The 13169-nt window shown below is 43.0% G+C and overlaps 1 protein-coding gene across 1 annotated transcript in view; it reads left to right on the top strand.

Moving 5' to 3' along the window:
* Nucleotides 1–5796, top strand: part of LOC139355308 (CD99 antigen-like) — a 51942-nt gene extending 46146 nt beyond the window's left edge. Inside the window, exons 10-11 of the mRNA XM_071088541.1 lie at nt 2664–2720; nt 5262–5796. Coding sequence (XP_070944642.1) covers nt 2664–2720; nt 5262–5287 — 83 coding nt within the window. The 3' untranslated portion in view covers nt 5288–5796. The remainder of the gene's footprint in view (nt 1–2663; nt 2721–5261) is intronic.
* The last annotated feature ends 7373 nt before the right edge of the window (nt 5797–13169 follow it).

Below are 13169 nucleotides of genomic sequence, written 5' to 3'. Positions count from 1 at the left end.
CATTTAGTGGTTAGGGAAGAATGGATGAAACCATGAGTTCGTGTAGTATAAACTGGCGAGGCTGCCTCTGCTGCTGTTGTTAAAAGTTATGCTGCTAGCTCGGCACGGTGGTTCACACCTGTAATCCCAGCACTTTGGGAGGCTGAGGCGGGCAGATCACGAGGTCAGGAGATTGAGACTATCCTGGCCAACACGGTGAAACCCCGTCTCTACTAAAAATACAAAAAATTAGCTGGGCGTGGTGGCGGGCGCCTGTAGTCCCAGCTACTCGGGAGGCTGAGGCAGGAGAATGGCGTGAACCCTGGAGGCGGAGGTTGCAGTGAGCTGAGATCACGCCACTGCATTCCAACCTGAGTGGCAGAGCGAGACTCTGTCTCAAAAAAAAAAAAAAAAAAAAAAGTTACATTGCTGCACCATACAAACGTGTCCCTTTATGAAGGCATTCGAACCACAGATGGGGCCGTTTTACAAATAGTACGGTCTTTGTGAGTGGGAAACGCATGGCCACAGATTCAATGAGCTGCTTCTGCTGCTTCTCTTTGTGTTGAAAACGTAGGTGTTTCTTCACACCAACACTGGAAAGAAATAAATATATATAGATCTGTGCATCTCTTTCGCGTTTCCAATTCTGTTGGCTTATGCTGTGCGTCGGAAAAGAAGCGACACCGACAACATTTGGGGAGATGACCCTGTTTGCATTGTGGCATGTTTGAAACATTTTTTAATAGAAATTTGGGAATAGAGGGCCGGGCGCCATGGCTTAGGCCTGTAGTCCCAGCACTTTGGGAGGCTGAGGCGGGTGGATCACGAGGTCAGGAGATTGAGACCATCCTGGCTAAAACGGTGAAACCCCATCTCTATTAAAAATACAAAAAATTAGCTGGGCATGGTGATGCGTGCCTGTAATCCCAGCTACTCTGGAGGCTGAGGCAGGAGAATCGCTTGAACCCAGGAGGCGGAGGTTGCAATGAGCTGAGATCGCGCCACAGCACTCCAGCCTGGGCGACAGAGCGAAACTCTGTCTCAAAAAAATACTAATAATAATTAAAAAAAAAAAGAAATTTGGGAATAGAAACAAGACTGGGAAAAATGCTGGAGGAGGAAGAAAACTGGGTACACAAGACCCCTTGGCTCTCTTGTCCTTTGATGGCTGGGGCGGTTCTTAGTGGTCTGAGTCCTCACTTATCTCACTCTGCATTCTCGGGGAGGTAGAAGGCGGGGTAGGAGAGCCGATTCAACCTGAGAAGGATGATCAGTGGGGGGTAGATAAAGGAAGAAAGTCCCCTTTCCCCAGGTACTGAAAAGATGCTAATCTGCTGAGATTCTCTGCATTTATTTTTATTTATTTTAATTTTTATTTTGGGACAGTCTCGCTCTGTCACCCACGCTGGAGTGCAGTGCCATGATCTTGGCTCACTGCACCCTCTGCCTCTTGGGTTCAAGTGATTCTCCTGCCTCAGCCTCCCAAATAGCTGGGACTACAGGTGCACGCCACCACGCCCAGCTAATTTTTGTATTTTTAATAGAGACAGGGTTTCACCATGTTGGCCAGGATGGTTTTGATCTCTTGACCTTGTGATCTGCCCACCTGGGCCTCCCAAAGTGCTGGGATTACAGGTGTGAGCCACTGTGCCCAGCCTCTGCATTTGTTTTTATTTATTTTTATTTTGAGACAGTCTCGCCCTGTCACCCAGGCTGGAGTGCAGTAGTGCGATCTCAGCTCACTGCAACCTCCACCTCCTGGGTTCAAACGATCCTCCTGCCTAAGCCTCCCGAGTAGCTGGGCGTACAGGTGCACGCCACCACACCCAGCTAAATTTTGTATTTTTTAGTAGAGACGGGGTTTCACCATGTTGGCCAGGCTGGTCTCGAACTCCTGACCTCAAGTGATCCACCTGCCTCAGCTTCCCAAAGTGCTGGGATTACAGGCGTGAGCCACCGTGCCCAGCCATCTGCATTTGTTTGATGAGTTTGGGGGCAGTTATTAAGAATCTTATTTTCATAGATGCATGTACTTTTTTTTATATATGTATAGAAAGGGCTTCCATGTGCGTGTTCCTCAGTGTTTAGGGAGAAGAAAGCAACCCTTAAAATAGAGGAAAATAAAGCTGCTTGGATTACCCTGTTGAAGTTTATCTCTGCCTGTGCCATGCATGAAAAAATACTGGCAGCCGGGCGCGATGGCTCATACCTGTAATCCCAGCACTTTGGGAGGCCGAGGCGGATGGATCACAAGGTCAGGAGATTGAGACCATCCTGGCTAACATGGTGAAACCCCATCTCTACTAAAAATACAAAAAATTAGCCGGGTGTGGTGGCGGGTGCCTGTAGTCCCAGCTATTGGGGAGGCTGAGGCAGGAGAATAACGTGAACCCGGGAGGTGGAGCTTGCAGTGAGCGGAGATCGCACCACTGCGCTCCAACCTGGGTGACAGAGCAAGCTCCGTCTCATACAAAAAGAAAAAGAAAAAATACTGGCAAAGTCTTCACTTAGTTGAGTGTTAGACTCCATATTCCCAGTGGGTCTTGGGGTTCAGAACTGAGTGCTCTCATCCAAGCAATAGGAGCATCAACTTCAGGAAAGCCCAAGTATTTTGTGTGTATTTTGAGGAGAGGGTTCTCTGTCGCACTGAGCCTCTCTGTGTGTTTTCTTCTTGTTTTCAGCAGAACAAGGGGAGGTGGACATGGAGAGCCACCGGAACGCCAACGCAGAGCCAGCTGGTAAGAAGGACGGGGAACAGCGGTCCGCACATGTGGCCAGTGTTCCCATTTTATCTTCTCCATGCTCTCCCATCTTGCTATCTTGCTCACATTCTCAAATTTGGTTGCATGGCTTTGAAGGTCTTCCTTTATGTCTCGTTGCTTTTGAGGGATACTTTCAAGAGACAATGAATGTATAAACTTCCTAGGGCCTGGGCCTTCAGAGAAGACCTGTATGTGCCTAAGTCTCTGTTTAACAAAATATTAAGGAAGTTTTCCCAGGAGTTCGAGACCAGCCTGGTCAACATGGTGAAACCCCGTCTCTACTAAAAATACAAAATTAGCTGGGTGTGGTGGTGGGCGCCTGTAATCCTACCTACTTGGGAGACTAAGGCAGAAGAATCACTTGAACCCCAGAGGTAGAGGTTGCAGTGAACCGAGATCGTGCCACTGCACTCCAGCCTGGATGACACAGTGAGACTGTTTCAAAAAAAAAAGTTCCGAGTGGCACACGATTGTTGCATCATCGGGAAGTCCACAGCTGGCTGGCATGCACTGGGAATTAAAAGTCCTCCTCAAATGTATCTCCTGAAATACAACTTGTCAAGTTTTGCTGTCAACTTTTTTTTGTTGTTAGAGATTGGGTCTCACTTTGTCGCCCAAGTTGGAGTGCAGCGGCACGATCATAGCTTACTGCAGCCTCGACCTCCTGGGCTCAAGGGATCCTCCCACCTCAGCCTCCTGATTGTCTGGAACCACAGGCGTACACCACCATGCCCGACTGATTTGGTTTTTTATTTTGTGGAGACAAGGTCTCACTAGGTTGCGCAGACAGGGTGTCACTATGTTGCCCATCCTGACCTCAAGCAGCCCTCCCACCTTAGCTTCCCAAAGTGCTGGGATTCCAGGCGTGAACGACCACACCCAGCCTGCTATCACTTTCTACAACTCCTCTCAACCAGGTGGAAAATGTGGTTAAGAAGACACTATTTAATTCGTGAGAGGCTTCTCAGGGTAAAAGGCATTTTGCCATTAGAAGCACTTTTGAAAATGGCAAGAAAGATTTCTGTGTGTATATATGTGCGTGTGTTTTGTCTTTCATTTGTACATAATTGGAACCTTCTCATTTGCCTGAGAGATGCAACGTTTATTTTTAATAGGAGCTGTCAAATTGAGATGTATTTTTAGTGAAATGATTTAAAGTATTTTAATTTTTTTTCTTTTTGAGATGGAGTCTCTCTCTGTCGCCAGAGTGCAGTGGTGCGACCTCTGTTCACTGCCGCCCCCGCCTCCCGGGTTGAAGTGAGTCTCCTTCCTCAGCCTCCTGAGTAGCTGGAACCACAGGCACCTACCGTCATGCCCCACTAATTTTCTTTCTATTTTCAGTAGAGACCGGGCTTTCACCATGTTTTCCAGACTGGTGTCGAACTCCTGACCTCAAGTGATCTGCCCACCTTGGCCTCCCAAAGTGCTGGGATTACAGGCATGGGCCACCATGCCTGGCATTCAGTTTTAAAGATAGAGACTTCTAGAAAGTTAGTGTCTCGCCAGATGCGGTGGCTCATGCCTGTAATCCCAACACTTTGGGAGGCTGAGGCGGGCGGATCACCTGAGGTTGGGAGTTCGAGACCGAGGTTGGGAGTTCGAGACCAGCCTGACCAATATGGAGAAACTCCGTCTCTACTTTAAAAAAAAAAAATACAAAATTAGCCACGCGTGGTGGCACATGCCTGTAATTCCAGCTACTTGGAAGCCTGAGGCAGGAGAATCGCTTGAACCCGGGAGGCGGAGGTTGTGGTGAGCCAAGATCGTGCCATTGCACTCCAGCCTGGGCAACAAGAGCACAACTCTGTCTCAAAAATAATAATAATAATAATAAAAGAAAGTTAGTGTCTTGTTGAGTGCTCTTTCGAGTCAGGGAAAGATGTTTAGAACAAGCTATATCTTGAAGAGAAAAGGAAGATTTCTTCTGCCCACTAATGAAGTTGTCTGGCTTCAGTAGCCAGTACATTGGTATATATGTGTGGGGCCCTCATTACCTGAAGGGCTTGGCATTCCAGTGTTTTCTGCCAGCCTGTTTGGAAGAAAAATACCATTGTTCTTAATTCCTTCTTCCAAATCCCAGCTTCTCCCTCCAAAATAATTTTAAGACTGACATGCAGAATAAAGTTTCCAAAACTTAAATGAACGGACCAGAAAATCTCATGGCATAATTGCAAATCAATAAAAACTGCACACTCTCATTTAGAAGATTTATTCTTCCATTTGGTAAGTTATAGGCATTTGTTACTGTCTCTGTGACGTCGTTAGTGGAAATTGCCTTCTGCCGTTTTCCTTCTGCTTTTTCTGCAGTACCCCTTTTTTTTTTTTGTATGAATGGCATCATTCAATGAAATTGATTGAGTTGATTGAGAGTTAGGGTTTTGCTTTTTCGTGATGAGTTTTGGGCCCATTTTTCTTATGCAGAAATAAAACCACCGGCTCCTGAAAGTTTTAGGAACTATGTCCACGTGAGTGCTCAGGGAACTGGGAATGACTTTCTCTTCTCTCTGTCTCTCACAGTTCAGCGTACTCTTTTAGAGAAATAGAAGACTGTCGGCAGAAACAGCCCAGGCTTGGCGGCAGGGTTAGAACAGCTGCCTGAGGCTCCTCCCCGAAGGACACTTGCGTGAGAGCAGAGACGGAGGCCTTCTGTTCACGGCGGATTCTTTGTTTTAATCTTGCGATGTGCTTTGCTTGTTGTTGCTGGGCGGATGATGTTTACTAATGATGAAACATCCAAAGGGGGATAGGCACTTGGACCCCCATTCTCCAAGGCCCGTGGGAGAGGGGTTTCCCATGGGATGTGAAAGGCTGGCCATTATGAAGTCCCCGTAACTCAAATGTCAACCCCACCGAGGCACCCCCTGTCCCCCAGAATCTCGGCTGTTTACAAATCACGTGTCCATTGAGCACGTCTGAAACTTCCCTGGTAGCCCTGACTTTTTTTTTTTAATTAAAATAAGGTAAGCCCTTCAATTTGTTTCTTCAATATTTCTTTCATTTGTAGGGATATTTCTTTTTCATGTCAGACTAATAAAAAGAAATTAGAAACCAAGTACTTTTTTTTTTTTTTTTTACTTAAGTGTTTTGCCATGGGTGCATGTTAAAGAAGGCTGTGGTAATTTACAGGATGGGTTCCAAGTTCTTTTTCTGGGGCTTTAAGGCAAATTTTCAGCCTAAGTGTTAGCTCTTTATTTCCAAAATGTCCTTGTTGGGCTCTTTTCCTTTCCCGCGTCCTGCCACATTGGGACGGGTGCTCTTCTGTACCCAGATACTCCCAGCCAGATACTCTTCTCCATCCAGATACTTTGTTTCCAGATACTCTCCCCGCAGCTAGGTACCCTGCCCCGAGTCCAGATACTCCCTGCTTCCAGATACTCCTGTATATTCAGATACTCGTCTGAATCCAGCTACTCCCTACATCCAGATACTCTCCTCCATCCAGATTTTGGTTTATAGCCAGGTGCTTCCTGCATCCAGATACTCCCTGCATTTTGGTACCCCCACTGAGTTCACATACTCCCTGCGTCCAGTTGTTCCCCTGAATCCAGATACTCTATGAATCTAGGTACTTACTGCATCCAGATACTCCTCACATCCAGGTACTCTCCTCCATTGAGATACTCCCTATATCTGGATACTCCCTGCATCCAGATGTTCCCTTTCATCCAAATACTGTCTTCCATCCAGATACTCCCTTTCATCCAATTACTCCCTTCCATCTAGATACTCTCCTTCATCCAAATACTCCCATCCACTCTTCTCTATCCACATACTCCCTTCCAGATACTCTCCTTCATCCAGATACTCCCTTGTATCCAGGTACTCCCTGCATCCAGATGCCCCCTGCATCCAGATACTCCATCCAGGTACTCCCTTCCATTCAGTTACTCTCCTGTACCCACATACTCCCTTCCTTCTAGATACTCTCCTCCATCCAGATATTCCCTTTCATCTAGATACTTTCTTCCATCCAGTTACTCTCTTCTATTCATGTATGCTTTTCCTTCCACACACCCCCTTCCAGATATTTTCCTCCATCTGGATACTCCCTTCTATCCAGATACTCCCTCCCATCCAGTTACTCTCCTCCATCCAGATACTCCCTTGTATCCAGGAACTCCCTGCATCCAGATGTTCCATGCATCCAGATATTCTCTGTATCCAGCTACCCCCTGTATCCAGGTACCCTCTGAGTCCAGATACTCCCTGCTTCCAGATACTTCCCTGCATCCAGGTACTTCCTGCATCCTGATACTCACCTGCACCTAGATACTTCCCCGTGTTCTCTTGAGTTTCATATGGGTTGAATATCACAAATTTACGAACAGTCTGTCCAGTGTTTACACAGTGTGGAACTACTTCGATGTGAAAGCTGGGTTTAATGTGGGGGTAACATAGCCTTGTGGCTGAGAAAACCCTCGTACCCTTTCTAACAAGTTGGGATTAACCGAAAGCCTGTTCTCTTCTCTACAATACATGACAACTTTTCCACATTAAGAATTGTTTCCCCATTAAGGCTTTCAAAATACATGTCTCTATGAAAGCTTGGAGAGGGCTCCACTTGCATTTTGTGCTAATCTCATAGAGATCTAAAGTCCTGATATTCGGAATGGGATTGACTTCATAAACTTTCCTCCACCGGAAAATGAGGATATCATCAGTATGTCCTCTGTCGCACAGGCAGGCTAACGTGAAGTTGTTAAAATAGTCATGCAGAGAAAGGCAATTGCAAGGGAATGTTCATTTTGCCACTGATGATGGTGTTAAAAACTGCTGCACGTCACAAAAGCTAGGTTTCCCATGAATCTGTCTACGCAAAGGTATGGTGTTACCATACCCGTGTCAAAAATCGTCTGATTTGGGGGAAGAGGTTGGATGAAGGAGTCAGTCATAAATGCTGGGTCTTTCCCATTTCTAAGCTCAGAAACTCTGCCTTCAATTTCAGTTTTGGTTGGGGGTCATCCAAGCAGTCTCCCTGCTGTTGAGGATTCAGCACCTTTTCACCTCCCATCATTCTCAGGATATTGATGGGCACAGCCAGCTGGCTTTTTCTGGCATTGGAGTTATTTCTTCTGATTTTGATACTAGTGGTAACTTGGAGTGTGTGAAATCGGGTGAATACAGTGGCAGGAACCCCTTGGTTATTTATCTTACCCTTTCATTGCTTCCTTGAGCAAATACCTATAGGATGCCACCTGTGGTGCAGGTGTGTGGAGATGACCTTCTAGATTCTCCAGGATGTATTGACACATCACAAATGCCTCATCCTGTCCACCCTTGAGGGGGCCGACCACGGATGTGAATGTTTAATTTTTTAAAGATACTGTCAGTCCATTCCCCATAGAAGTTTCGCAAGTGCCTGGGACTTGAATGATGTCTCAGATCTGTTTCCTAAGAGCCCTACAAACTCTCTGATTATTGCCAATCTCTTAGTTGAAAAATGATATCAAATGGACTATCTTCATAAAATCATCTGCGTTCCATTTCTGGAAAACGTTTAAATTGCCCTTTGTTTTTATACAGGTGTTGGGTCCTTTTCTTATTGATCTATAGGGGACTGTTTACATATGAAAGGTAGTGCCCTTAGTGAAGTAGGTGGTACATATTACTTTTCACTTAATCCTTAGTCTGGTGAATCTTCAAGGGCTGAAAGCTGGATTAACGAGCATGCCTGGCCGCTTTGCAGAGTGACCATCACTTGTTATAAAGTTAGAGGGTGGTGTTTCTAGTCTTCCCCAATGAATCATCAAGAATTGTCTTCGAAGTCAGATTCTTCACACCAACTAACTTTAGAATAATAAAAAGAAAAAATACATTAAATCTGTTGTCATTCTATGAATAACATTGACATTTTTGTAAGTATTATAATCATACTATCCACATAAATGGCTCATTAAACAAGAAGCAGAATAATAATAATAGTAAAAAAAAAAAAAGTTTTTTTTTTTTAAGATATGTCAAATTAGGGCTTATTTACAAATAAATCTATACTTCCAAGAAATGTGTCAACAAGACTTATTTTTTTGTGGAGGGTGGATGTCCATCTTTGTAGATGATTCATTTTAATTTCTCATGGACATAAAAATAAACATGATTTTATTGAGAGTGGGTTATTTGAAAACTAAAGTTTAAATTATATGGCTTGTTGGATCATTAAATACCTGGGTAAAACAACTCTTTGTTTCATTATTTTGGAACTTCTATGTAAAGAAAGTCCAATGATTTTGGGAATGATGATTAAAAAGTTATTTAAGGGCTAGACATGGCAGCTCACATCTGTAATCCCAGCACTTTTGGAGGCCTTGGCAGGCAGATCACTTGAGGTCAGGAGTTTGAGACCAGCCTGGCCAACATGGTGAAATCCCGACTCTACTAAAAATAGAAAAATTAGCCAGGTGTGGTGATGCACACCTGTAGTCCCAGCTACTTGGGAGGCTGAGGCAGGAGAATCACTTGAACCCAGGAGGCGGAGGTTGCAGTGAGCCAAGATCGCCCCACTGTACTCCAGCCTGGGTGAAAGAGCAAGACTCTGTCTCAAAAAAAAAAAAGAAAAAAGAAAAAAAAAGAAATGATATTTAAGGACTAATAGAACATAGAATAAAATACTTTATAAATTTTTGAAATAATAGTGTTTGGAATAGTATGGTAGTTGTTGGTATGAGAGCCAATCTCTAACTTCTTAAGGAGAGAGGCTTTTCTGTGATTTATTCTGCAACTGTTTACTGAGCTTCAGTACATGCTGGGCAGTGTCAGTAAACAAAAAGACCCTTGACACATTCATTCTTTTTAACAAGGCAGAAGATCCATTGCAACCTGGGCCATAATGTATTCAACCAAACCACTTAAGCTGTGGTCAAGTCTTCAGTGTCGGGAAAATGTGGTCCATCTTGTACATCTTAGGAAGTACATGATTGTGAACTCATGTAAGTGAATTTGTTGTAATGTCAAAGGTAGCTTTCTTAGGTTAAAAAAAAAAATGCATGTTTAATTGTTTATGGACACTGTCAAATCACTCCCCCAGACATTGTGCAAATTCACAGGACTCAAAGGATGCTTCAGATCTGTTTCCTAGGAGCCCTGCAAACTTTCTGGTCACTGCCAATCTCTCAGTTGAAAAATGATATCAAATCAACTCTGTTAACATTGCATTTCTCTTACCTTGACTGAGGTTGAGGGTCTGTGTGTTGAGAAGCCATTTCCAGAAACCACTTGAACTGCACTTTGTTCATTTTTATGTGTTATCAGTCCATTTCTTATTGATCTATAGGAACTCTTTACATATGAAAGATAGTGCCCTTAGTGAAGTAGACAGCAAGTATGCCTTTTCACTTTATCCTTAGCCTTTTGAATCTTTAAGTGGCATTTTATTTTTCATTCTAGTATTTACTATTTTTCTGTGGTTAAATGAATGGTTTCTGGTCTTCCTGTAATATTTAGAACAGCTTTGCCCATACTCAACATTACTGAAAAAAAAAAAAAAAAAAGAACACTCATATTCTTCTAAAACTTTTGTGGGAATTTTTTTCTCTGTTACATTAAAATATTTGGGCTCCCAGGGATGCACTTTTTGTATAGGAAAGAGGAAGAGATTCATCTCTATCTAGTATTTCCCCCACCATGGGGTAATCTCATTATTCTCAAACCATTTACTGAATAATCCATGTTTTTCCCACTGATTTGAAATGCAGTTTACATCACGCACTAACTCCCTGTATGTCCCAGGGGTTGGTGGGGAGACTTTCTGTCCTCTCCTGTCTCTCACTGATCACTCTGCAAATGAGGTAATGCCACATGATTTTAATGACAGTAGCTTGAGAATGATAGTTTTTCATGTATGACAAGGCTCACTGCCTTTCCCATTCATCTTTTCAGGATGTTCTTGGCCGTCTTTTGCTGTTTAATTTTTCATTTGTATTTTAGGATCAGCTTGCCCATTTTCTAAGAAAAACCCTGTTAATATTTTTATAAGAATTACATTAAATTTAGATTAATTTAGGAATGTTTGTAGTCTAGAGTATAAGAATAAAATACATCTTTCTCTCTCTTTTTCTTTTTTTTTTTTTGAAATGGAGTCTCACTCAGTCGCCAGGCTGGAGTGTAGTGGTGTGATCTCAGCTCACTTGCAACCTCCACCTCCCGGGTTCAAGCGATTCTCCTGCCTCAGCCTCCCAAGTAGCTGGACTACAGGTGCACCACCATGCCCAGCAAATTGGTGTATTTTTAGTAGAAACGGGGTTTCACCATGTTGGCCAGGATGGTCTCAATCTGTTGACCTCATGATCTCCCTGCCTCAACCTCCCAAAGTGCTGGGATTACAGGCATGAGCCACTGTGCCCGGCCCGATACAGCTCTTTTTTTAGTTGACTTCTTTTGTATCTCTTCACAGCGTTTTCACATTTTTATATTGATTTGTACCTTTCATATTTTATATATTTAAACTACCTACTTATGTTAATTCTGTGCCATGCTAACTTCCTTCATTCATGATTCATACGGGCATACATACAGTCATGGATACAACAGGCTTTCATCTATAAAATTATGAAAAAATGTGTCTATTCTCTTAACATTTTGTGGGGATACAACAGATTTTCATATATAAATCATGAAAAAAATGCATCTACTAACACTTTGTGGAGGTACAACAAGTTTTCATACATAAAGTCATGAAAAAATGTATTTATTCTTCTAACGCTTTGTGGGGATACAACAGGTTTTCATATATAAAATTATGAAAAAAATTCTTCTAACAATTTTGTGGGGATACAAAAGGCTTTCATATATAAAATCATGAAAAAGGCCGGGTGCGGTGGCTCACACTTGTAATCCCAGCACTTTGGGAGGCCGAGGTGGGTGGATGAAGAGGTCAGGAGATTGAGACCATCCTGGCCAACATGATGAAACCCCGTCTCTACTAAAAATACAAAAATTAGCTGGGCATGGTGGCATGCACCTGTAATCCCAGCTACTCGGGAGGCTGAGGCAGGAGAATTGCTTGAACTCGGGAGGCGGAGGTTGCAGTGAGCCGAGATCGCGCCACTGCACTCCAGCCTGGCGACAGAGCAAGACTCCATCTTAAAAAAAAAAAAATCATGAAAAAAAAATTCTTCTAACACTTTTGTGAAGGTTACAACAGGTTTTCATCTATAAAATAATGAAAAAATGTATCTATTCCTTTCTTAAGAACGTTGTCAGGAATGGGTATGAAATTCAGTCAAGTGCTTTTTTGGGGTGCAACACGATGACTGCATGGTTTTCTACTTTGACCTATTAATCTGGTGAATTAAATATAATGACATAAAATCCATCATCCTTCAATCCAATCTTATTTGCTGTTACACTTTAGTTTTGTTATTTTCTTTAGGATTATTGTGTCAACATTCAAAAGTCAAATTCATGTGTGTTATATGTTTGCACGTAATATATTTCAATATTGTGCTTTCTTCATACATAGATTTTGGTGGATTTTCTTCTTTCTGTTGTGGAAAATCTGATTGGCTAAAGTTTTCTGGGCATGGGGTGTGTGTGTGTGTGTGTGTGTGTGTGTGTGTGTGTGTGTGTCTGTGTGTGTTTTAGAGGGGGCAAAGGGTTTTTGTTTCTGTCTAATGGAGAGACATTTGTATTTATTTATTTAGAGATGGAGTCTCACTGTGTCGCCCAGGCTGGAGTGCAGTGGCACGATCTTGGCTCACTGCAACCTCCACCTCCCAAGTTCAAGCGATTCTCCTGCCTCAGCCTCCCAAGTAGCTGGAATTACAGGCATACACCACCATGCCTGGCTAATTTTTGTATATTTAGTAGAGGTGGGGTTTCACCATGTTGATCAGGCAGGTCTTGAACTCTTGACTTCAAGTGATCTGCCTGCCTTGGCCTCCCAAAGTGCTGGGATTACAGGCATAAGTCTCTGTACCTGGCCAGGAAATGAATTAAAAAAAAAAAAAAAACTGTCTGTATTTCTACTTCTTCATTGGAAAGTCATTCATACTTACTTAAGTTTTCAAATATCACAGTGCAGATTAGAGCAAAGTAATTGTTTATAATCCTTCCACATCCTCCAAGTGTATGAAGAAGCTCGCATTCTTCTTGTTTTGTGCTGTCATTATTTTAGTTGGTTATCTTCGTCAATTTTAGTTTTCTCAAATAATGTTTAAATTATGTGACAAATCATTTCTCAAGTTTTAGTGCATTAATTTCCTCCACCTGCTTTTCTGGGGTTTCATGTGATATCCACTCTCCCCACAGGATGACTTCTTGAGTTGAATGTTCATTCCATGTATTTTCATTCTTTCTTGCTTAATGTTGTGAGCACGTGAGATTCTAACTTTTCACCTGCGCGCTGCAAGCTCTCAGGTTCTTTCATGGAGAGCTTGTATCACGGTCATTTTCTAGTATTTAGCATTTTGGGCTTTTGTTTCCTGTCAACCC

This window comes from Macaca nemestrina, chromosome X (genome assembly GCF_043159975.1).
Source record: "Macaca nemestrina isolate mMacNem1 chromosome X, mMacNem.hap1, whole genome shotgun sequence".
Taxonomy (NCBI): domain Eukaryota; kingdom Metazoa; phylum Chordata; class Mammalia; order Primates; family Cercopithecidae; genus Macaca; species Macaca nemestrina.
Note: the sequence above shows the minus strand (reverse complement) of the source record. Positions and strands in the feature narration are given on the sequence as shown.